Here is a 26,749-nt window from a genome sequence, read left to right as displayed (position 1 = left end):
ATTACCGCCTTGCACAGGGAGCCTAATATATTGATAAAAGTCACCTTGTCCGAGAGAGATTTACATTGTAGGGCTCACGCAGTAAACAGTAACATGATCATGGTATAGACATAGCCATGGTATGTTAATTAGCTCTGCTAAAGGTTCATCACTAACCAGACATCATTTGTCTACATGTGACGTGGGCCCTAAACTCTCATGAACACACACTCACACCGTGCACACAGACACACACACACACAGACACACACACCGTGCACACAGACACACACACACAGACACACACACCGTGCACACAGACACACACACACACAGACACACACACCGTGCACACACTCACACCAAAGACTTGTTGACTTAGTGGAGGGAAATCAAATGTTTTGCGGTCCAAGTCAGAACCAGGGTGGCCTATATGGTTCTGGTCTAAGTCAGAGTCCTATTTACAGGGTGGCCTATATGGTTCTGGTCTAAGTCAGAGTCCTATTTACAGGGTGGCCTATATGGTTCTGGTCTAAGTCAGAGTCCTATTTACAGGGTGGCCTATATGGTTCTGGTCGAAGTCAGAGTCCTATTTACAGGGTGGCCTATATGGTTCTGGTCTAAGTCAGAGTCCTATTTACAGGGTGGCCTATATGGTTCTGGTCTAAGTCAGAGTCCTATTTACAGGGTGGCCTATATGGTTCTGGTCTAAGTCAGAGTCCTATTTACAGGGTGACCTATATGGTTCTGGTCTAAGTCAGAGTCCTATTTACAGGGTGGCCTATATGGTTATGGTCTAAGTCAGTCCTATTTACAGGGTGGCCTATATGGTTCTGGTCTAAGTCAGAGTCCTATTTACAGGGTGGCCTATATGGTTCTGGTCTAAGTCAGAGTCCTATTTACAGGGTGGCCTATATGGTTCTGATCTAAGTCAGAGTCCTATTTACAGGGTGGCCTATATGGTTCTGGTCTAAGTCAGAGTCCTATTTACAGGGTGGCCTATATGGTTCTGGTCGAAGGCAGAGTCCTATTTACAGGGTGGCCTATATGGTTCTGGTCTAAGTCAGAGTCCTATTTACAGGGTGGCCTATATGGTTCTGGTCGAAGTCAGAGTCCTATTTACAGGGTGGCCTATATGGTTCTGGTCTAAGTCAGAGCCCTATTTACAGGGTGGCCTATATGGTTCTGGTCTAAGTCAGAGTCCTATTTACAGGGTGGCCTATATGGTTCTGGTCTAAGTCAGAGCCCTATTTACAGGGTGGCCTATATGGTTCTGGTCTAAGTCAGAGCCCTATTTACAGGGTGGCCTATATGGTTCTGGTCTAAGTCAGAGTCCTATTTACAGGGTGGCCTATATGGTTCTGGTCTAAGTCAGAGCCCTATTTACAGGGTGGCCTATATGGTTCTGGTCTAAGTCAGAGTCCTATTTACAGGGTGGCCTATATGGTTCTGGTCTAAGTCAGAGTCCTATTTACAGGGTGGCCTATATGGTTCTGGTCTAAGTCAGAGTCCTATTTACAGGGTGGCCTATATGGTTCTGGTCTAAGTCAGAGTCCTATGTGACTCTGATCTAAGTCGAAGTCAAATATAAACAATTAGGATTCATTTTTTACATTCATTGCTAGGCCTTATTGGTCAACAATACAATTTGAGTCTATTATAAATGTTTTTATTAGTAGCAGGGTTAAATATTGCCTACTATAAATGTGTTTTAGTAGCAGGGCTAAATATAGTCTATTATAAATGTTTTTATTAGTAGCCGGGTTAAATATTGCCTACTATAAATGTGTTTTAGTAGCAGGGCTAAATATTATAAATGTTTTTATTAGTAGCAGGGTTAAATATTGCCTACTATAAATGTGTTTTAGTAGCAGGGCTAAATATAGTCTATTATAAATGTTTTTATTAGTAGCCGGGTTAAATATTGCCTACTATAAATGTGTTTTAGTAGCAGGGCTAAATATAGTCTATTATAAATGTTTTTATTAGTAGCCGGGTTAAATATTGCCTACTATAAATGTGTTTTAGTAGCAGGGCTAAATATAGTCTATTATAAATGTTTTTATTAGTAGCCGGGTTAAATATTGCCTACTATAAATGTGTTTTAGTAGCAGGGCTAAATATAGTCTATTATAAATGTTTTTATTAGTAGCCGGGTTAAATATTGCCTACTATAAATGTGTTTTAGTAGCAGGGCTAAATATAGTCTATTATAAATGTTTTTATTAGTAGCCGGGTTAAATATTGCCTACTATAAATGTGTTTTAGTAGCAGGGCTAAATATAGTCTATTATAAATGTTTTTATTAGTAGCCGGGTTAAATATTTTCTACTATAAATGTGTTTTAGTAGCAGGGCTAAATATAGTCTATTATAAATGTTTTTATTAGTAGCCGGGTTAAATATTGCCTACTATAAATGTGTTTTAGTAGCAGGGATAAATATAGTCTATTATAAATGTTTTTATTAGTAGCCGGGTTAAATATTGCCTACTATAGATGTGTTTTAGTAGCAGGGCTAAATATAGTCTATTATAAATGTTTTTATTAGTAGCAGGGTTAAATATTGCCTACTATAAATGTGTTTTAGTAGCAGGGCTAAATATAGTCTATTATAAATGTTTTTTTAGTACAATGGCTAAATATAGCATATTATAAATGTGGTGTTTTAGTACTAAAACAATTTAATACATTTTAGAATAAGGCTGTTTTAGTAGCAGCGTTAAAAATAGGCTATTATAAATGTTTTTTTAGTAGCAGGGTTAAAAATAGGCTATTATAAATGTTTTTTTAGTAGCAGGGTTAAAAATAGGCTATTATAAATGTTTTTTTAGTAGCAGGGTTAAAAATAGGCTATTATAAATGTTTTTTTAGTAGCAGGGTTAAATAACACTAGGGCCACTAAAATGTTACTAGATTATTTTTTGGTTAAATTGTTATCGAATTGAATTATTGATTGCGCAATAATACTATTTTATGTTTTACATAGATGGGGCTTCTGGGAAAATAACCTGTGTAGCTCAGTTGGTGGCGCTTGTAACGCCAGGGTTGGAAGTTCAATTCCCAGGGGGACCAGTACGAAAAAAAAGTAGGATAATGAATAATGATAATGATAATAATGATAAGGATAATGATAAGGATAATGAATAAGGATAATGAAGTCGCTGTGGATAAGAGCGTCTCTGCTAAATGACGTAAATGTAAAATACCCGAAGTCCTTATGCACTTGTATAACCCTGATATTGTGGAAGTGTGTTTCCTCTCCTGACCACACGATGGTAGAATAGAGTCCAATTTCATAAGCCCTTTATGGCACAACATCTCCTGCTGTAGGAGGTCTGTGGTCATTTTCATCCAATTCTATACCCATTGATTCTTGAAGAATAGAACTGAGGAATTAACTTATCTAATTCCATAATAACCAGCAATAAGGTAGTTTTACCGAAATGTTTATCTTTTTGTTGTCATTAGTTGTAAAATCAACAGCGCAAGTTTTAGCATCCAAATATGTTACAAAACCTAATTCTGGTTCTCATGGACTGTCAGTCGTTCCATCCACAGCTCGGTCTAGGAATTTGAGAGGGGTGACATTCCTCCAGCCCCATCCCTTAATTTACCAAGCCAAGTGCCATTGGACTGAAATACAAACTCAGGTTTGTGACAACAAAACTACTAGGCCTATTGGATAGGCTATGTTTGTTATTCTATACTTAAAATATAACTTAAATCCAGAGTCAGAGCTATGTTGGGAGATGTGTGTAGACTAATGGATATTAGGGTTAAATTATACAGCTAGGTGGTGCTATAGGACAGAGATATGTTGGGAGATGTGTGTAGACTAATGAATAGGCCGTTAGGGTTAAATTATACAGCTAGGTGGTGCTATAGGACAGAGCTATGTTGGGAGATGTGTGTAGACTAATGGATATTAGGGTTAAATTATACAGCTAGGTGGTGCTATAGGACAGAGATATGTTGGGAGATGTGTGTAGACTAATGAATAGGCCGTTAGGGTTAAATTATACAGCTAGGTGGTGCTATAGGACAGAGATATGTTGGGAGATGTGTGTAGACTAATGGATAGGCCGTTAGGGTTAAATTATACAGCTAGGTGGTGCTATAGGACAGAGCTATGTTGGGAGATGTGTGTAGACTAATGGATAGGCCATTAGGGTTAAATTATACAGCTAGGTGGTGCTATAGGACAGAGCTATGTTGGGAGATGTGTGTAGACTAATGGATATTAGGGTTAAATTATACAGCTAGGTGGTGCTATAGGACAGAGCTATGTTGGGAGATGTGTGTAGACTAATGGATAGGCCGTTAGGGTTAAATTATACAGCTAGGTGGTGCTATAGGACAGAGCTATGTTGGGAGATGTGTGTAGACTAATGGATAGGCCGTTAGGGTTAAATTATACAGCTAGGTGGTGCTATAGGACAGAGCTATGTTGGGAGATGTGTGTAGACTAATGGATAGGCCGTTAGGGTTAAATTATACAGCTAGGTGGTGCTATAGGACAGAGCCATGTTGGGAGATGTGTGTAGACTAATGGATAGGCCGTTAGGGTTAAATTATACAGCTAGGTGGTGCTATAGGACAGAGCTATGTTGGGAGATGTGTGTAGACTAATGGATAGGCCGTTAGGGTTAAATTATACAGCTAGGTGGTGCTATAGGACAGAGATATGTTGGGAGATGTGTGTAGACTAATGGATAGGCCGTTAGGGTTAAATTATACAGCTAGGTGGTGCTATAGGACAGAGATTGACTAATATAATAATAATGTCATTTGCATTATCATTGTCATTTTTTTTTTAATGAAATAAACACCCCCAGAGATTAATTAGACATTCAGTGATGATTTAAAAATAACGTAAAAAATACTAAACGGAGGCTTTAAGGCGTTACCTGAATTCAAACACCAGGGTTGATCAGAGTCAGTATGTTCATTGTTGTGACATTTCTTCCTTCTGTGATGGAAAGGGTTGGACATATATTACAGTACATAGTAGACAAAAAAGCTACATCTCTTACACCACTTTGAAAACATTAAAACACGTATATTATATACTTATTGTTTATCTGTTGTATTAAATTATAGTCCAAAAATATATAGCCTAATGGCAGTTATTTAAAATATATATATATATTGAAATAATTAGCCTACTTTCATTTATTTCATCATTACAATTGTACTGATGCATTCTAATGTATATCCTTTGTAGATGTGGTTTGAGAACTACAGGTGTGTGGGCTTTGCTACCTGATGTGGACAGAACAGAATTAGACTAACCTTAATAAATAAAAGCAAAAATAAATATACAGTATTGTTTATACATCTCTGAGTGCATGATTAGATATATTTTAATTTGAATAGATATATGTAGCATTTGTATATGTGTTTGCCAAAGGTTGGTTGTTAATATAATGCAGGATGTTTGGACAGTATCATATTGGGGGCTCATCCAGGTTTGTGATCTGGATAGTAATTTATAAAAGCCAAAGTCACATTTTTCCAGCAATGTTCAGTTATTTCAAATAATGAAATGTATCCTTTGATTTTAAAGAATATAACCTTATAAATGCCTTGCTGGAATTAGTACAACTGTCTTACCTTATTCAGGAAACATATTTGTGTTGTCATGAGATGGTCAACATTTGTCATGCTCCGACCCGACATCTTAAGAAGATGGTCAACATTTGTCATGCTCCAACCCAACTTTGCTATTTGATGACTTTTTTTCATGTTTATCCTTATAATTTTTTTGTACAGAAAGCTCACACCATTATTACCTATGACCGCCAAGTATTTTTGAACTATGAATCGACAGCTACTAATTTCGACTTAGACCTCGATTTCGGCTTCTACTTCAACTCCGACTCAGCTGTTCCATTGTTAACGTCGAACCCTATTGTTCGGGCTAATCAAGAGAGAAGGCGTGGGAGGAGGGGTGCCAGTCCTTTTTAGACTTGGACGGCACTCCCCACCGTTTTATTGGCAAATGTCCAGTCACTTGAGAACCAGATGGATGAGCTCCGTTTGAGAATTTCTTACCAACGGGACGTGAAAATATATAATATTCTATGCTTTTCAGAAACTTGGCTGACGGGCGATATGGACATAAAACTCAGGGGTTTCTCCAATGACCCGCTCATTTGGCTAGCAACTTCACAACCTCAGAATGAATGACCCGCTCATTTGGCTAGCAACTTCACAACCTCAGAATGAATGACCCGCTCATTTGGCTAGCAACTTCACAACCTCAGAATGAATGACCCGCTCATTTGGCTAGCAACTTCACAACCTCAGAATGAATGACCCGCTCATTTGGCTAGCAACTTCACAACCTCAGAATGAATGACCCGCTCATTTGGCTAGCAACTTCACAACCTCAGAATGAATGACCACTCATTTGGCTAGCAACTTCACAACCTCAGAACTAAGGACTGGCTTTTACACTGACTATTTTGTATGGCGGAAGGATGACATAAAACAAATTAAGATCATCTTTTTTAATATGTTAGCAACCGTTTTAAAAAAGCAATAAGGCTCTCGAACCTGGGAATGATCTAGAATAACACCTTCATAAGGGCAGTTTCCCCAGAATAACACCCTCATAAGGGCAGTTTCCCCAGAATAACACCCTCATGAGGGCAGTTTCCCCAGAATAACACCCTCATGAGGGCAGTTTCCCCAGAATAACACCCTTATAAGGGCAGTTTCCCCAGAATAACACCCTCATGAGGGCAGTTTCCCCAGAATAACACCCTCATGAGGGCAGTTTCCCCAGAATAACACCCTCATGAGGGCAGTTTCCCCAGAATAACACCCTCACGAGGGCAGTTTCCCCAGAATAACACCCTCATAAAGGCAGTTTCCCCAGAATAACACCCTCATGAGGGCAGTTTCCCCAGAATAACACCCTCATAAGGGCAGTTTCCCCAGAATAACACCCTCATGAGGGCAGTTTCCCCAGAATAACACCCTCATGAGGGCAGTTTCCCCAGAATAACACCCTCATAAGGGCAGTTTCCCCAGAATAACACCCTCATAAGGGCAGTTTCCCCAGAATAACACCCTCATACGGGCAGTTTCCCCAGAATAACACCCTCATAAGGGCAGTTTCCCAAGAATAACACCCTCATGAGGGCAGTTTCCCCAGAATAACACCCTCATAAGGGCAGTTTCCCCAGAATAACACCCTCATGAGGGCAGTTTCCCCAGAATAACACCCTCATGAGGGCAGTTTCCCAAGAATAACACCCTCATGAGGGCAGTTTCCCCAGAATAACACCCTCATAAGGGCAGTTTCCCCAGAATAACACCCTCATGAGGGCAGTTTCCCCAGAATAACACCCTCATAAGGGCAGTTTCCCCAGAATAACACCCTCATGAGGGCAGTTTCCCCAGAATAACACCCTCATGAGGGCAGTTTCCCCAGAATAACACCCTCATGAGGGCAGTTTCCCAAGAATAACACCCTCATGAGGGCAGTTTCCCCAGAATAACACCCTCATGAGGGCAGTTTCCCCAGAATAACACCCTCATAAGGGCAGTTTCCCCAGAATAACACCCTCATAAGGGCAGTTTCCCCAGAATAACACCCTCATACGGGCAGTTTCCCCAGAATAACACCCTCATGAGGGCAGTTTCCCCAGAATAACACCCTCATAAGGGCAGTTTCCCCAGAATAACACCCTCATAAGGGCAGTTTCCCCAGAATAACACCCTCATACGGGCAGTTTCCCCAGAATAACACCCTCATAAGGGCAGTTTCCCAAGAATAACACCCTCATGAGGGCAGTTTCCCCAGAATAACACCCTCATAAGGGCAGTTTCCCCAGAATAACACCCTCATGAGGGCAGTTTCCCCAGAATAACACCCTCATGAGGGCAGTTTCCCAAGAATAACACCCTCATGAGGGCAGTTTCCCCAGAATAACACCCTCATAAGGGCAGTTTCCCCAGAATAACACCCTCATGAGGGCAGTTTCCCCAGAATAACACCCTCATAAGGGCAGTTTCCCCAGAATAACACCCTCATAAGGGCAGTTTCCCCAGAATAACACCCTCATAAGGGCAGTTTCCCCAGAATAACACCCTCATAAGGGCAGTTTCCCCAGAATAACACCCTCATAAGGGCAGTTTCCCCAGAATAACACCATCATACCGGCAGTTTCCCCAGAATAACACCCTCATGAGGGCAGTGTCCCCAGAATAACACCATCATACCGGCAGTTTCCCCAGAATAACACCCTCATGAGGGCAGTTTCCCCAGAATAACACCCTCATGAGGGCAGTTTCCCCAGAATAACACCATCATACCGGCAGTTTCCCCAGAATAACACCCTCATAAGGGCAGTTTCCCCAGAATAACACCCTCATGAGGGCAGTTTCCCCAGAATAACACCCTCATGAGGGCAGTTTCCCCAGAATAACACCCTCATAAGGGCAGTTTCCCCAGAATAACACCCTCATAAGGGCAGTTTCCCAAGAATAACACCCTCATGAGGGCAGTTTCCCCAGAATAACACCATCATACTGGCAGTTTCCCCAGAATAACACCCTCATAAGGGCAGTTTCCCCAGAATAACACCCTCATGAGGGCAGTTTCCCCAGAATAACACCCTCATGAGGGCAGTTTCCCCAGAATAACACCCTCATAAGGGCAGTTTCCCCAGAATAACACCCTCATAAGGGCAGTTTCCCAAGAATAACACCCTCATGAGGGCAGTTTCCCCAGAATAACACCCTCATAAGGGCAGTTTCCCCAGAATAACACCCTCATGAGGGCAGTTTCCCCAGAATAACACCCTCATGAGGGCAGTTTCCCCAGAATAACACCCTCATAAGGGCAGTTTCCCCAGAATAACACCCTCATAAGGGCAGTTTCCCAAGAATAACACCCTCATGAGGGCAGCTTCCCCAGAATAACACCCTCATAAGGGCAGTTTCCCCAGAATAACACCCTCATGAGTGCAGTTTCCCCAGAATAACACCCTCATGAGGGCAGTTTCCCCAGAATAACACCCTTATAAGGGCAGTTTCCCCAGAATAACACCCTCATAAGGGCAGTTTCCCCAGAATAACACCCTCATAAGGGCAGTTTCCCCATCGTCTCTGTTCTAAGAACAGCCCTTACTCAGGAGTTATTCACACATTAATTCTGCTTAAATATTGGTTCATTTGTTCATATTGGTTCAGGTGGAGGAGTTGAGGATTCGTGAGTCGAAGGAGTCAGAGCGGTCCTCGTAGTCCTCCTCTGGGGGGTAGAGGGTCTGTTTAGCGCTGGGGGTGGGGGAGATGGGTGCAGGGGGACAGTCCTCTAGCTGGGAGAGACGATGCACCTTCTGGGGGAGGGAGGAGGAGAGGAGTGGGGAGGAGGAGAGGAGTGGGGAGGAGGAGAGGAGAGGAGAGGAGAGAAGCGGAGAGCGTTGGAAGACCCTAGCGGAGGAAAAAGGAGAGACGTACTGAGCTGACCGTAGCTGGTACTGCTGCTGCAGCATCACAGTGTTCCATAGGGTCAAGTCATTGCAGAAGGGTCCGGTCCGGCCACCGCGTGTCAGAGAGTTCCTCAGCCTCAGAGGGTAGCGGGGTGGATGGGGGAATGACCCTGGCTGCAGGGTCAGGGGGCTGGACGACGAGTCAGACGAGAAGCACAGGGACTCAGGCACCCTGAAAGCAGAGTCCACAGCCCACTTGGCAGAGGTGGCCAGAGGGAGGTAAGACCCCAGGGAGTGGTCCAGGAGATGGCTGATGGAGGGCAGCACCAGGGTGTCGGGGTGGAGGTCCTGACTGTGGGGGTGACCCCCCCTGGCCTCCTGGCTGGACAGCAGCACCTCCACGGCCCCCACCAGGTCCCCTCCACACCCCTGCAGGATCAGCTCCAGCACCGGGGGCTTGTGGGACGGGAAGATCTTCTTCAGCACCTCCAGGGGTGGCCAGTTGGCTCGCAGGTTGAAGGGAAGGGAGACAGACCCAGACAGGCCCTCAATCACCAGGCTGTGGTCCCCTGGTAGCCTCCCTGCCCCAACCCCGGGGTAGCCCTTAGGGGGCCTGTCTGCCATCAGCTCTGGAGAGGTGCTGCAGGTCTTGGGGAGGGCCAGCGGGAGAGGGAGGCTAGGGAGGGGCAGAGGGAGAGGGAGGCTAGGGAGGGCCAGGGGGAGAGGGAGGCTAGGGAGGGGCAGAGGGAGAGGGAGGCTAGGGAGGGGCAGAGGGAAGCTGTAGTGGCCCTCGTTGGTCTGGGATGGAGTGTAGTGTGAGGTTTTGGAACCCTCGGGGGAGGAGCTAGGGTCCCGGTCCTTCTCACTGCCGCTACCATTACCGTTCTCCCCGCCGGAGTGGTCCCCCGGCACATCCTCACTCAGCACTACAGAGAACACAGAAACACATCCTCACTCAGGACTACAGAGAACACAGAAACACATCCTCACTCAGGACTACAGAGAACACAGAAACACATCCTCACTCAGGACTACAGAGAACACAGAAACACATCCTCACTCAGGACTACATAGAACACAGAAACACATCCTCACTCAGGACTACATAGAACACAGAAACACATCCTCACTCAGGACTACATAGAACACAGAAACACATCCTCACTCAGGACTACAGAGAACACAGAAACACATCCTCACTCAGGACTACAGAGAACACAGAAACACATCCTCACTCAGGACTACATAGAACACAGAAACACATCCTCACTCAGGACTACATAGAACACAGAAACACATCCTCACTCAGGACTACAGAGAACACAGAAACACATCCTCACTCAGGACTACATAGAACACAGAAACACATCCTCACTCAGGACTACAGAGAACACAGAAACACATCCTCACTCAGGACTACATAGAACACAGAAACACATCCTCACTCAGGACTACATAGAACACAGAAACACATCCTCACTCAGGACTACAGAGAACACAGAAACACATCCTCACTCAGGACTACAGAGAACACAGAAACACATCCTCACTCAGGACTACAGAGAACACAGAAACACATCCTCACTCAGGACTACAGAGAACACAGAAACACATCCTCACTCAGGACTACATAGAACACAGAAACACATCCTCACTCAGGACTACATAGAACACAGAAACACATCCTCACTCAGGACTACAGAGAACACAGAAACACATCCTCACTCAGGACTACATAGAACACAGAAACACATCCTCACTCAGGACTACAGAGAACACAGAAACACATCCTCACTCAGGACTACAGAGAACACAGAAACACATCCTCACTCAGGACTACATAGAACACAGAAACACATCCTCACATTTAGGACTACAGAGAACACAGAAACACATCCTCACTCAGGACTACAGAGAACACAGAAACACATCCTCACTCAGGACTACAGAGAACACAAAGACAAACACATTCTCAGTTAGATCTACACAGAAACAACCTCACTCAGGCAGCTACTCAGACAACACAGAAAGAACACTGCATACTACATCCTATAAAAATAAGTTGACTTGCTACACAGTCATATTAGCTTGGGACCAGTGACATGTGAAATAGAACAACCTGGAGTTCTGATGGGTTCAATGGGAGAACATGCATCTATATTTTCCAGAGCTGGAGAAAAGCTCAGCCTTCTCCTCCTGACTGCCAGGACCCTCAACCCTCTACTACTAGTAGAGACTACACAGAGGTCTAGAAGACACTACACAGTGGTCTAGTAGAGACTACACAGAGGTCTAGTAGAGAATACACAGAGGTCTAGAAGAGACTACACAGAGGTCTAGTAGAGACCACACAGAGGTCTAGAAGACACTACACAGAGGTCTAGTACAGACTACACAGAAGTCTAGTAGAGACTACACAGAGGTCTAGTAGAGACCACACAGAGGTCTAGTAGAGAACACACAGAAGTCTAGTAGAGACTACACAGAGGTCTAGTAGAGACTACACAGAGGTCTAGTAGAGACTACACAGAGGTCTAGTAGAGACTACACAGAGGTCTAGTAGAGACCACACAGAGGTCTAGAAGAGACTACACAGAGGTCTAGTAGAGACTACACAGAGGTCTAGTAGAGACCACACAGAGGTCTAGAAGACACTACACAGAGGTCTAGTAGAGACCACACAGAGGTCTAGTAGAGACTACACAGAAGTCTAGTAGAGACTACACAGAGGTCTAGTAGAGAACACACAGAAGTCTAGTAGAGACTACACAGAGGTCTAGTAGAGACCACACAGAAGTCTAGTAGAGACTACACAGAGGTCTAGTAGAGACTACACAGAGGTCTAGTAGAGACCACACAGAAGTCTAGTAGAGACTACACAGAGGTCTAGTAGAGACTACACAGAGGTCTAGTAGAGACTACACAGAGGTCTAGTAGAGACCACACAGAAGTCTAGTAGAGACTACACAGAGGTCTAGTAGAGACTACACAGAGGTCTAGTAGAGAATACACAGAGGTCTAGTAGAGACCACACAGAAGTCTAGTAGAGACTACACAGAGGTCTAGTAGAGAACACACAGAAGTCTAGTAGAGACTACACAGAGGTCTAGTAGAGACCACACAGAGGTCTAGTAGAGACTACACAGAGGTCTAGTAGAGACTACACAGAGGTCTAGTAGAGACCACACAGAAGTCTAGTAGAGACTACACAGAGGTCTAGTAGAGACTACACAGAGGTCTAGTAGAGAATACACAGAGGTCTAGTAGAGACCACACAGAAGTCTAGTAAAGACTACACAGAGGTCTAGTAGAGACCACACAGAGGTCTAGTAGAGACTACACAGAGGTCTAGTAGAGACCACACAGAGGTCTAGAAGACACTACACAGAGGTCTAGTAGAGACCACACAGAGGTCTAGTAGAGACTACACAGAAGTCTAGTAGAGACTACACAGAGGTCTAGTAGAGACCACACAGAGGTCTAGTAGAGAACACACAGAGGTCTAGTAGAGACTACACAGAGGTCTAGTAGAGACTACACAGAGGTCTAGTAGAGACTACACAGAGGTCTAGTAGAGACTACACAGAGGTCTAGTAGAGACCACACAGAGGTCTAGAAGAGACTACACAGAGGTCTAGTAGAGAATACACAGAGGTCTAGTAGAGACCACACAGAGGTCTAGAAGACACTACACAGAGGTCTAGTAGAGACCACACAGAGGTCTAGTAGAGACTACACAGAAGTCTAGTAGAGACTACACAGAGGTCTAGTAGAGACTACACAGAGGTCTAGTAGAGACCACACAGAGGTCTAGTAGAGAACACACAGAAGTCTAGTAGAGACTACACAGAGGTCTAGTAGAGACCACACAGGGGTCTAGTAGAGACTACACAGAGGTCTAGTAGAGACTACACAGAGGTCTAGTAGAAACGACACAGAAGTCTAGTAGAGACTACACAGAGGTCTAGTAGAGACTACACAGAGGTCTAGTAGAGACTACACAGAGGTCTAGAAGAGACTACACAGAGGTCTAGTAGAGACTACACAGAGATCAAGAAGTAGTCGAATAGAGAATACACAGCAACATAGAGATCTAGTAGAGGTAACACAGAACCATATAGGTATAGAAGAGGCTACACAGAGATCTAATAGAGGTACACAGCACCATAGAGGTCTAGAGTAGACTGCACAGCAACATAGAGGTCTAGTAGAGACTACACAGCAACATAGAGGTCTAGTAGAAACTACACAGCAACATAGAGGTCTAGTAGAGACTACACAGCAACATAGAGGTCTAGTAGAGACTGCACAGCAACATATAGGTCTAGTAGAGACTACACAGCAACCTAGAGGTCTAGTAGAGACTACACAGCAACATAGAAGTCTAGTAAAGACTGCACAGCAACATATAGGTCTAGTAGAGACTGCACAGCAACATAGAGGTCTAGTAGAGACTACACAGCAATATAGAGGTCTAGTAGAGACTGCACAGCAACATAGAGGTACAGTAGAGACTACACAGCAACATAGAGGTCTAGTAGAGACTACACCGCAACATAGAAGTCTAGTAGAGACTACACAGCAACATAGAGGTCTAGTAGAGACTACACAGCAACATAGAGGTCTAGTAGAGACTACACAGCAACATAGAGGTCTAGTAGAGACTACACAGCAACATAGAGGTCTAGTAGAGACTACACAGCAACATAGAGGTCTAGTAGAGACTACACAGCAATATAGAGGTCTAGTAGAGACTGCACAGCAACATAGAGGTCTAGTAGAGACTACACAGCAACATAGAAGTCTAGTAGAGACTACACAGCAACATAGAAGTCTAGTAGAGACTGCACAGCAACATATCGGTCTAGTAGAGACTACACAGCAACCTAGAGGTCTAGTAGAGACTACACAGCAACATAGAAGTCTAGTAGAGACTGCACAGCAACATAGAGGTCTAGTAGAGACTACACAGCAACATAGAGGTCTAGTAGAGACTACACAGCAACATAGAGGTCTAGTAGAGACTACACAGCAACATAGAGGTCTAGAAGAGACTACACAGCAACATAGAGGTCTAGTAGAGACTACACAGCAACATAGAGGTCTAATAGAGACTACACAGCAACATAGAGGTCTAATAGAGACTGCACAGCAACATAGAGGTCTAATAGAGACTGCACAGCAACATAGAGGTCTAGTAGAGACTACACAGCAACATAGAGGTCTAATAGAGACTACACAGCAACATAGAGGTCTAGTAGAGACTACACAGCACCATAGAGGTCTAGTAGAGACTACACAGCAACATAGAGGTCTAGTAGAGACTACACAGCACCATAGAGGTCTAGAAGAGACTACACAGCACCATAGAGGTCTAGTAGAGACTACACAGCAACATAGAGGTCTAGTAGATTCTGCCGCTACACAGCAACATAGAGGTCTAGTAGATTTTGCCGCTACACAGCAACATAGAGGTCTAGTAGAGACTACACAGCAACATAGAGGTCTAGTAGAGACTGCACAGCAACATAGAGGTACAGTAGAGACTACACAGCAACATAGAGGTCTAGTAGAGACTGCACAGCAACATAGAGGTCTAGTAGATTCTGCCGCTACACAGCAACATAGAGGTCTCGTAGATTCTGCCGCTACACAGCAACATAGAGGTCTAGTAGAGACTACACAGCAACATAGAGATCTAGTAGAGACTACACAGCAACATAGAGGTCTAGTAGAGACTACACAGCAACATAGAGGTCTAGTAGAGACTACACAGCAACATAGAGGTACAGTAGAGACTACACAGCAACATAGAGGTCTAGTAGAGACTGCACAGCACCATAGAGGTCTAGTAGAGACTACACAGCAACATAGAGGTCTAATAGAGACTACACAGCAACATAGAGGTCTAGTAGAGACTACACAGCAACATAGAGGTACAGTAGAGACTACACAGCAACATAGAGGTCTAGTAGAGACTGCACATGACCATAGAGGTCTAGTAGAGACTACACAGCAACATAGAGGTCTAATAGAGACTACACATCAACATAGAGGTCTAGTAGAGACTACACAGCAACATAGAGGTCTAATAGAGACTACACAGCAACATAGAGGTCTAGTAGAGACTACACAGCAACATAGAGGTACAGTAGAGACGACACAGCAACATAGAGGTCTAGTAGAGACTGCACAGCACCATAGAGGTCTAGTAGAGACTACACAGCAACATAGAGGTCTAGTAGAGACTACACAGCAACATAGAGGTCTAGTAGAGACTACACAGCAACATAGAGGTACAGTAGAGACTACACAGCAACATAGAGGTCTAGTAGAGACTACACAGCAACATAGAGGTCTAGTAGAGACTACACAGCACCATAGAGGTCTAGTAGAGACAACACAGCAACATAGAGGTCTAGTAGAGACTACACAGCAACATAGAGGTACAGTAGAGACTGCACATCAACATAGAGGTCTAGTAGAGACTGCACAGCAACATAGAGGTCTAGTAGAGACTACACAGCAACATAGAGGTCTAGTAGAGACTGCATCTCAACATAGAGGTCTAGTAGAGACTACACAGCAACATAGAGGTCTAGTAGAGACTACACAGCAACATAGAGGTCTAGTAGAGACTACACAGCACCATATAGGTCTAGTAGAGACAACACAGCAACATAGAGGTCTAGTAGAGACTACACAGCAACATAGAGGTACAGTAGAGACTGCACATCAACATAGAGGTCTAGTAGAGACTGCACAGCAACATAGAGGTCTAGTAGAGACTACACAGCAACATAGAGGTCTAGTAGAGACTGCACATCAACATAGAGGTCTAGTAGAGACTGCACAGCAACATAGAGGTCTAGTAGAGACTACACAGCAACAGAGGTCTAGTAGAGACTACACAGCACCATAGAGGTCTAGTAGAGACTACACAGCAACATAGAGGTCTAGTAGAGAATACACAGCAACATAGAGGTCTAGTAGAGACTACACAGCAACATAGAGGTCTAGTAGAGACTACACAGCAACATAGAGGTCTAGTAGAGACTACACAGCAACATAGAGGTCTAGTAGAGACTACACAGCAACATAGAGGTCTAGTAGAGACTACACAGCAACATAGAGGTCTAGTAGAGACTACACAGCACCATAGAGGTCTAGTAGAGACAACACAGCAACATAGAGGTCTAGTAGAGACTACACAGCAACATAGAGGTACAGTAGAGACTGCACATCAACATAGAGGTCTAGTAGAGACTGCACAGCAACATAGAGGTCTAGTAGAGACTACACAGCAACATAGAGGTCTAGTAGAGACTGCACATCAACATAAAGGTCTAGTAGAGACTGCACAGCAACATAGAGGTCTAGTAGAGACTACACAGCAACAGAGGTCTAGTAGAGACTACACAGCACCATAGAGGTCTAGTAGAGACTACACAGCAACATAGAGGTCTAGTAGAGAATACACAGCAACATAGAGGTCTAGTAGAGACTACACAGCAACATAGAGGTCTAGTAGAGACTGCACAGCAACATAGAGGTCTAGTAGAGACTACACAGCAACATAGAGGTCTAGTAGAGACTACACAGCAACATAGAGGTCTAGTAGAGACTACACAGCAACATAGAGGTCTAGTATAGACTGCACAGCAACATAGAGGTCTAGTAGAGACTACACAGCAACATAGAGGTCTAGTAGAGACTACACAGCACCATAGAGGTCTAGTAGAGACTATACAGCAACATAGAGGTACAGTAGAGACTGCACATCAACATAGAGGTCTAGTAGAGACTACACAGCAACATAGAGGTCTAGTAGAGACTACACAGCACCATAGAGGTCTAGTAGAGACTACACAGCAACATAGAGGTCTAGTAGAGACTACACAGCAACATAGAGGTCTAGTAGAGACTACACAGCAACATAGAGGTCTAGTAGAGACTGCACAGCAACATAGAGGTACAGTAGAGACTACACAGCAACATAGAGGTCTAGTAGAGACTGCACAGCAACATAGAGGTACAGTAGAGACTGCACAGCAACATAGAGGTCTAGTAGAGACTACACAGCACCATAGAGGTCTAGTAGAGACTACACAGCACCATAGAGGTCTAGTAGAGACTACACAGCAACATAGAGGTCTAGTAGAGACTACACAGCAACATAGAGGTCTAGTAGAGACTACACAGCAACATAGAGGTCTAGTAGAGACTACACAGCACCATAGAGGTCTAGTAGAGACTACACAGCAACATAGAGGTCTAGTAGAGACTACACAGCAACATAGAGGTCTAGTAGAGACTACACAGCACCATAGAGGTCTAGTAGAGACTACACAGCAACATAGAGGTCTAGTAGAGACTACACAGCAACATAGAGGTCTAGTAGAGACTACACAGCAACATAGAGGTCTAGTAGAGACTACACAGCAACATAGAGGTCTAGTAGAGACTACACAGCAACATAGAGGTCTAGTAGAGACTACACAGCAACATAGAGGTCTAGTAGAGACTACACAGCAACATAGAGGTCTAGTAGAGACTACACAGCAACATAGAGGTCTAGTAGAGACTACACAGCAACATAGAGGTCTAGTAGAGACTACACAGCAACATAGAGGTACAGTAGGTTCTGCCGCTACACAGACGATCAACTTGTCTACAAAGGCATTTTATAAACCTAAACTCTTTTCTCTGTGAAAAGCTGTTATCAGGAAGTGCTGAGTGTGTCCGTGAGGGATTGGTCTTCCATGGTCATTGACCACATTTTGTAAACAGATTGGCTCTTGCTTGGTAACATTTCACTGAGAGTCGACCTCATGCAGAAATGATGGGGATTATATTGGATCAGAACCAGTCCAGTCTGGAGTAAAGCCTTCATCCCTCACCCTGAATGGATCTGATGTGAAGTCAATACCAATTTCACCTGCATGCCCTGCGTTCTGTCCTTGTGGTCTATCCTATCTCTGGACAACACTGTTCTCAAAACAACCTATTGTAGTTTATTTTTGAAACCACATGCCTAGAACTATACCGTATCTGACCCACACAGATGCCTTCACTTGAAACTTGTCTTTTTGATTTCTCAAACAAATAGCCAATGATCAATATAAAGAAATTATGTTTCAAATCCCTTCTAGAGGGAGGCCTCTAGATTGTTTATTAGGCCAATTCATGAAAATAATATATTTATTTACAAAGTGCTATTAAAGAGCGATTTTAAAAACATTATCATATCGATAATTCACTGAAAAATAGAAAAAATACAAGACAAGTTCAGGATCTCTTCCTGGCTGAAATAATGTCGACTAAAAAGAGAAATAAAAATGTTTTTGAACATATGTGATGTGTTCTTTTGATTTCAGTAGCCCAACAACGGATGGGCGGTTTATGCAAATTAACCGACACATATACGAAGCCTGTGACTATATGGCTATAAAAAGTAAAAACATTTTTATGCATGATTTAAAAAGAATATTTAGACACATTCACAATAATGAAACTACTAGGCCTATACATGAAAATAAATAGCAAGTAATGCTGAAACAAAATAAAAGTCCATGTTTATCAAGATGTGGTATCCTTATAACGCACGAGAAAACCCTGGAATTTACAATGTACATTTACTGTTCATTCATTTAGTTTTTTGTTACTTATTTAAATGATCTCTATTTGTTCCCTGCCACAAATGTGAACCTATTATATGTAGAAGACTATACATATAATGTGTCTGTAAAGTCAGGCCACCGTTGGCGTAACTCCGTTGGCGTAACTCTGGGGTAATAATGACTGCATTGATGCAGTGACGCTTGCAGTTTCTAATCTCTTCAATATTTGGGATAAAGACAGTAATGATTTGGATTTTAAGTCTAGTGCAATGCTTTTTGCAATGTTGATATTATCATACATTTTTTCAACCAATAAATACAGCCACTTCTAAGTGTCCAAACGCCCACTCTCTTGTTGCTAAGTTTTCCATATGCAAACAGCACATTTAAGATCTCTTTTTGTAATGACATGTGTTTTATCAGTAAAAGTAAATACATAATGTTGTATTATTATTATTACTATTATTATTATTAGCTTACCCTGTGTGTTGGCAGTCTGTTCCAATGTCCATTGGAGGTCCATGTCTCCAGGGTGGGGCGGCAGGCCCTGGTTATCCGCCCCCCGTCCAGGCACCGTGATGCCGGGCAGGGCTCTCAGAGACTCAGGGATAATGCTCTCCAAACTCTCGTTGGCCTGCTGTTTGCGGAGCGCCACCTGCGCCGCCATGACCCGCTGCCTCTCGATGATCAGGATGCATTTCTCACAGGTGCAGTCCTTGAAGCAGCAGTATCGCTTGTGGCCCTTCAGCCAGGACAGGACACCGTGGTTACGGCACCGCGCGCACTTCGGGGTCCTCTGGAGCGGTGCTCGGACCTGTGTCACCAGACCCCCGATGTACAGGTAGGGAGATCTGTAACCATTCATTTCTCACACCGCCAGCCAGTCAGTCAGTCAGTTAGTCACACACACACAGTCTCGCCACTTTGCCTCCCCAAAGCGCTGGAGGCGCGAGGTGCATCTGATAAGGGCGCGCGGGCGTGGCCCGGGCCAGACAGAGTAGAGAGCAGTGAAAGTCAGAAGATGATAGGAGGTGCTGGTTGGATCCACCTCTACCTCTCCTGCCCCCCTGGCAATAAAGACGAGTATCAGCCACCATCTGACACGTGGTCATGGAGGCCAGTAACTAAATACTGTTTTGTGCATCACTGGCACCCGATCAGCCAATAGGGAGAGAGATACGTTCCATCCAGGGTTCCATATAGCCATAACTCTACCGGGACAATGAAAGACACCCTCCTAATTAAATGTTTACATTGAACGGTTACTGGGACGGGATAATGAGTACTCGAGTTCATAAAACGGACAGCAACGTGCTGAAGTCTATAGAATGAGGCTTATTTAACCACAGTGAAACAATGAGTACCGGTATCGAGTCAATGTCTAGGGTTACCAGGTAGTAATGAGGCTATATACAAGGAGTACCAGTATCGAGTCAATGTCTAGGGTTACCAGGTAGTAATGAGGCTATATACAAGGAGTACCAGTATTGAGTCAATGTCTAGGGTTGCCAGGTAGTAATGAGGCTATATACAAGGAGTACCAGTATCGAGTCAATGTCTAGGGTTACCAGGTAGTAATGAGGCTATATACAAGGAGTACCAGTATTGAGTCAATGTCTAGGGTTACCAGGTAGTAATGAGGCTATATACAAGGAGTACCAGTATCGAGTCAATGTCTAGGGTTACCAGGTAGTAATGAGGCTATATACAAGGAGTATCGGTATCGAGTCAATGTCTAGGGTTACCAGGTAGTAATGAGGCTATATACAAGGAATACCAGTATCGAGTCAATGTCTAGGGTTACCAGGTAGTAATGAGGCTATATACAAGGAGTACCAGTATCGAGTCAATGTCTAGGGTTACCAGGTAGTAATGAGGCTATATACAAGGAGTACCAGTATCGAGTCAATGTCTAGGGTTACCAGGTAGTAATGAGGCTATATACAAGGAGTACCAGTATCGAGTCAATGTCTAGGGTTACCAGGTAGTAATGAGGCTATATACAAGGAGTACCAGTATCGAGTCAATGTCTAGGGTTACCAGGTAGTAATGAGGCTATATACAAGGAATACCAGTATCGAGTCAATGTCTAGGGTTACCAGGTAGTAATGAGGCTATATACAAGGAGTACCAGTATCGAGTCAATGTTTTTGTATTTGTTTTTATTATATTTATTATGGATCCCCATTAGTTCCTGACAAGGCAGCAGCTACTCTTCCTGGTGTCCAGAAAAATGAAGGCATTTTATACAATTTAAAAACATTACAACACATTCAGACTGTGTGCCCTCAGGCCCCCACTCCACCATATATATACAGCACAAAATCCATGTGTAAGTGTGTGTATAGTGTGTATGTTATCGTCTGTGTGTGTGTTTGCATGTGTCTGTGCCTATGTTTGTGTCTCTTCACAGTCCCCGCTGTTCCATAAGGTTTTTTTTAAATCTGTTTTTAAATCTGATTCTCCTGCTGCATCAGTTACCTGATGTGGAATAGAGTTCCATGTAGTCATGGCTCTATGTAGTACTGTGCACCTCCCATAGTCTGTTCTGGACTTGGAGATTGTGAAGAGACCTCTGGTGGCATGTCTTGTGGGGTATGCATGGGTGTCCAAGCTGTGTGCTAGTAGTTTAGACAGACAACTAGGTGCGTTCAACATGTCAATACCTCTCACAAATACAGTACAAGTAGTGATGAAGTCAATCTCTCCTCCACTTTGAGTCAGGTGAGATTGACATGCATATTATTAATATTAGCTCTCTGTGTACATCCAAGGGCCAGCCGTGCTGCCCTTTTCTGAGCCAATTGCAATTTTCCAAATGTTCTTTTTTTTGTGGCACCCGACCACATGACTGAACAGTAGTCCAGGTGTGACAAAACTAGGGCCTGTAGGACCTGCCTTGTTGATAGTGCTGTTAAGAAGGTAGAAACTAGGGCCTGTAGGACATGCCTTGTTGATAGTGCTGTTAAGAAGGTAGAAACTAGGGCCTGTAGGACATGCCTTGTTGATAGTGTTGTTAAGAAGGTAGAAACTAGGGCCTGTAGGACATGCCTTGTTGATAGTGTTGTTAAGAAGGTAGAAACTAGGTGCTCTTGTTGATAGTGCTGTTAAGAAGGTAGAAACTAGGGCCTGTAGGACCTGCCTTGTTGATAGTGCTGTTAAGAAGGTAGAAACTAGGGCCTGTAGGACATGCCTTGTTGATAGTGTTGTTAAGAAGGTAGAAACTAGGTGCTCTTGTTGATAGTGCTGTTAAGAAGGTAGAAACTAGGGCCTGTAGGACCTGCCTTGTTGATAGTGCTGTTAAGAAGGTAGAAACTAGGGCCTGTAGGACCTGCCTTGTTGATAGTGTTGTTAAGAAGGTAGAAACTAGGGCCTGTAGGACCTGCCTTGTTGATAGTGTTGTTAAGAAGGTAGAAACTAGGGCCTGTAGGACCTGCCTTGTTGGTAGTGTTGTTAAGAAGGTAGAAACTAGAGCCTGTAGGACCTGCCTTGTTGATAGTGTTGTTAAGAAGGTAGAAACTAGGGCCTGTAGGACCTGCCTTGTTGATAGTGTTGTTGCCTGTAGGACCTGCCTTGTTGATAGTGTTGTTAAGAAGGTAGAAACTAGGGCCTGTAGGACCTGCCTTGTTGATAGTGTTGTTAAGAAGGTAGAAACTAGAGCCTGTAGGACCTGCCTTGTTGATAGTGTTGTTAAGAAGGTAGAAACTAGGGCCTGTAGGACCTGCCTTGTTGATAGTGTTGTTAAGAAGGTAGAAACTAGGGCCTGTAGGACCTGCCTTGTTGACAGTGCTGTTAAGAAGGTAGGAACTAGGGCCTGTAGGACCTGCCTTGTTGACAGTGCTGTTAAGAAGGTAGAAACTAGGGGGAAACCAGTGGGTAGCCCCCTGGTTACCCCCTAGCCCCCCTGGTTACCCCCTAGCCCCCCTGGTTACCCCCTAGCCCCCCTGGTTTCTAGACCCACTGGTTACCCCCTAGCCCCACTGGTTACCCCCTAGCCCCACTGGTTACCCCCTAGCCCCCCTGGTTACCCCCTAGCCCCCCTGGTTTCTAGACCCACTGGTTACCCCCTAGCCCCCCTGGTTACCCCCTAGCCCCCCTGGTTACCCCCTAGCCCCCCTGGTTACCCCCTAGCCCCACTGGTTACCCCCTAGCCCCCCTGGTTACCCCCTAGCCCCACTGGTTACCCCCTAGCCCCCCTGGTTACCCCCTAGCCCCACTGGTTACCCCCTAGCCCCACTGGTTACCCCCTAGCCCCCCTGGTTTCTAGACCCCCTGGTTACCCCCTAGCCCCACTGGTTACCCCCTAGCCCCCCTGGTTTCTAGACCCCCTGGTTACCCCCTAGCCCCCCTGGTTACCCCCTAGCCCCCCTGGTTTCTAGACCCCCTGGTTACCCCCTAGTCCCCTGGTTACCCCCTAGCCCCCCTGGTTTCTAGCCCCCCTGGTTACCCCCTAGCCCCCCTGGTTTCTAGACCCCCTGGTTACCCCCTAGCCCCCTGGTTACCCCCTAGCCCCCCTGGTTTCTAGACCCCCTGGTTACCCCCTAGCCCCACTGGTTACCCCCTAGCCCCCCTGGTTTCTACCCCACCTGGTCCCCTCCTAGCCCCCCTGGTTGCTACCCCACCTGGTCCCCTCCTAGCCCCCCTGGTTGCTACCCCACCTGGTCCCCTCCTAGCCCCCCTGGTTTCTACCCCACCTGGTCCCCTCCTAGCCCCCCTGGTTGCTACCCCACCTGGTCCCCTCCTAGCCCCCCTGGTTGCTACCCCACCTGGTCCCCTCCTAGCCCCCCTGGTTGCTACCCCACCTGGTCCCCTCCTAGCCCCCCTGGTTTCTAGACCCACTGGTTACCCCCTAGCCCCCCTGGTTTCTACCCCACCTGGTCCCCTCCTAGCCCCCCTGGTTGCTACCCCACCTGGTCCCCTCCTAGCCCCCCTGGTTGCTACCCCACCTGGTCCCCTCCTAGCCCCCCTGGTTTCTACCCCACCTGGTCCCCTCCTAGCCCCCCTGGTTGCTACCCCACCTGGTCCCCTCCTAGCCCCCCTGGTTGCTACCCCACCTGGTCCCCTCCTAGCCCCCCTGGTTGCTACCCCACCTGGTCCCCTCCTAGCCCCCCTGGTTGCTACCCCACCTGGTCCCCTCCCACCCCAGTCACAGTGCCCTGCTGCACTCCAAACATCCAAATCAGGTTGGATAAATAGTATTACAGAGGATTTTCCATCACTCAAAGCTGACGGCGCAAAACGGAGTGTAGGCTATAGACAGGTGGTATTGAATTACTAATACAGCAGGTGAATTTGGCCCTAATAGTCTCTCAAGTGCATAGCCTAACCATGCATGGTTATTTGGCTATTTCACCGCTTTCCATTTGTCACTATTTATCTAATGGAATTCTGAGCAATAATCTTCATCATTATATTTAATTAATTTACACCAAATATAATGGACATCCATTCTGTTCTCACCATTAAACACAATCTAGTGCTATATGGAATTAATGATGTAGGGTATTAAAATCCCTCTGCTGATCTGATGTGCCCCCTGGCCTCGGCTTATAGCGGCAGGCCATAGAAACACAACACCGGACACCCCCGTGTCACATTTCTGGCCCTAAAAAGGTTTATTCAAGCAAATAATGGGACCGAGGCACGCGGCTCTGAGAACGGAGGCCCTGGTAAACTCACCACATGGACCCTGTCTCGAGGGATATTAAGCTTTTAATTCAAACGATCAGAGCAGAGGGAATAAAATGTCAAGGTGACGGATAGAACGCAGTGCAGGGCTGCTGTCTCAACTGGAGAGGGAGGAGACATGCTGCAACTATCCATGCATAATAACAGAACGCAGTGCAGGGCTGCAGTCTCAACTGGAGAGGGAGGAGACATGCTGCAACTATCCATGCATAATAACAGAACGCAGTGCAGGGCCGCTGTCTCAACTGGAGAGGGAGGAGACATGCTGCAACTATCCATGCATAATAACAGAACGCAGTGCAGGGCTGCTGTCTCAACTGGAGAGGGAGGAGACATGCTGCAACTATCCATGCATAATAACAGAACGCAGTGCAGGGCTGCTGTCTCAACTGGAGAGGGAGGAGACATGCTGCAACTATCCATGCATAATAACAGAACGCAGTGCAGGGCTGCTGTCTCAACTGGAGAGGGAGGAGACATGCTGCAACTATCCATGCATAATAACAGAACGCAGTGCAGGGCTGCTGTCTCAACTGGAGAGGGAGGAGACATGCTGCAACTATCCATGCATAATAACAGAACGCAGTGCAGGGCTGCTGTCTCAACTGGAGAGGGAGGAGACATGCTGCAACTATCCATGCATAATAACAGAACGCAGTGCAGGGCTGCTGTCTCAACTGGAGAGGGAGGAGACATGCTGCAACTATCCATGCATAATAACAGAACGCAGGGCTGCTGTCTCAACTGGAGAGGGAGGAGACATGCTGCAACTATCCATGCATAATAACAGAACGCAGTGCAGGGCTGCAGTCTCAACTGGAGAGGGAGGAGACATGCTGCAACTATCCATGCATAATAACAGAACGCAGTGCAGGGCTGCAGTCTCAACTGGAGAGGGAGGAGACATGCTGCAACTATCCATGCATAATAACAGAACGCAGTGCAGGGCTGCTGTCTCAACTGGAGAGGGAGGAGACATGCTGCAACTATCCATGCATAATAACAGAACGCAGTGCCGCTGTCTCAACTGGAGAGGGAGGAGACATGCTGCAACTATCCATGCATAATAACAGAACGCAGTGCAGGGCCGCTGTCTCAACTGGAGAGGGAGGAGACATGCTGCAACTATCCATGCATAATAACAGAACGCAGTGCAGGGCTGCTGTCTCAACTGGAGAGGGAGGAGACATGCTGCAACTATCCATGCATAATAACAGAACGCAGTGCAGGGCTGCTGTCTCAACTGGAGAGGGAGGAGACATGCTGCAACTATCCATGCATAATAACAGAACGCAGTGCAGGGCTGCTGTCTCAACTGGAGAGGGAGGAGACATGCTGCAACTATCCATGCATAATAACAGAACGCAGTGCAGGGCTGCAGTCTCAACTGGAGAGGGAGGAGACATGCTGCAACTATCCATGCATAATAACAGAACGCAGTGCAGGGCTGCTGTCTCAACTGGAGAGGGAGGAGACATGCTGCAACTATCCATGCATAATAACAGAACGCAGTGCAGGGCCGCTGTCTCAACTGGAGAGGGAGGAGACATGCTGCAACTATCCATGCATAATAACAGAACGCAGTGCAGGGCTGCTGTCTCAACTGGAGAGGGAGGAGACATGCTGCAACTATCCATGCATAATAACAGAACGCAGTGCAGGGCCGCTGTCTCAACTGGAGAGGGAGGAGACATGCTGCAACTATCCATGCATAATAACAGAACGCAGTGCCGCTGTCTCAACTGGAGAGGGAGGAGACATGCTGCAACTATCCATGCATAATAACAGAACGCAGTGCAGGGCCGCTGTCTCAACTGGAGAGGGAGGAGACATGCTGCAACTATCCATGCATAATAACAGAACGCAGTGCCGCTGTCTCAACTGGAGAGGGAGGAGACATGCTGCAACTATCCATGCATAATAACAGAACGCAGTGCCGCTGTCTCAACTGGAGAGGGAGGAGACATGCTGCAACTATCCATGCATAATAACAGAACGCAGTGCAGGGCCGCTGTCTC

At 45.4% G+C, this 26,749-nt stretch overlaps 1 protein-coding gene across 1 annotated transcript; it reads right to left on the bottom strand.

Moving 5' to 3' along the window:
• Positions 1-9,101: 9,101 nt before the first annotated feature.
• Positions 9,102-19,908, bottom strand: LOC139577365 (doublesex- and mab-3-related transcription factor 3-like). Its single transcript, XM_071404432.1, has 3 exons — positions 19,524-19,908; positions 10,214-10,349; positions 9,102-10,105 (listed from the first exon to the last, which is right to left on the bottom strand). The coding sequence occupies exons 1-3, from the start codon at positions 19,906-19,908 to the stop codon at positions 9,181-9,183; spliced, it is 1,446 nt and encodes a 481-aa protein (XP_071260533.1). The 3' UTR covers positions 9,102-9,180.
• Positions 19,909-26,749: the final 6,841 nt, after the last annotated feature.

This window comes from Salvelinus alpinus, chromosome 5 (assembly GCF_045679555.1).
Source record: "Salvelinus alpinus chromosome 5, SLU_Salpinus.1, whole genome shotgun sequence".
In the NCBI taxonomy this organism is placed as follows: domain Eukaryota; kingdom Metazoa; phylum Chordata; class Actinopteri; order Salmoniformes; family Salmonidae; genus Salvelinus; species Salvelinus alpinus.
Note: the sequence above shows the minus strand (reverse complement) of the source record. Positions and strands in the feature narration are given on the sequence as shown.

Excerpts from the sequence above, each read along its gene's own strand:
- LOC139577365 (XM_071404432.1), bottom strand. The coding sequence starts at position 19,908 with ATGAATGGTTACAGATCTCCCTACCTGTACATCGGGGGTCTGGTGACA. Across the intron at positions 10,350-19,523 it reads ACAGACTGCCAACACACAGG|TGCTGAGTGAGGATGTGCCG; the intron begins GTAAGCTAATAA and ends TGTTCTCTGTAG. Across the intron at positions 10,106-10,213 it reads ACTCCATCCCAGACCAACGA|CCCTAGCCTCCCTCTCCCGC; the intron begins GGGCCACTACAG and ends CCCTCTGCCCCT.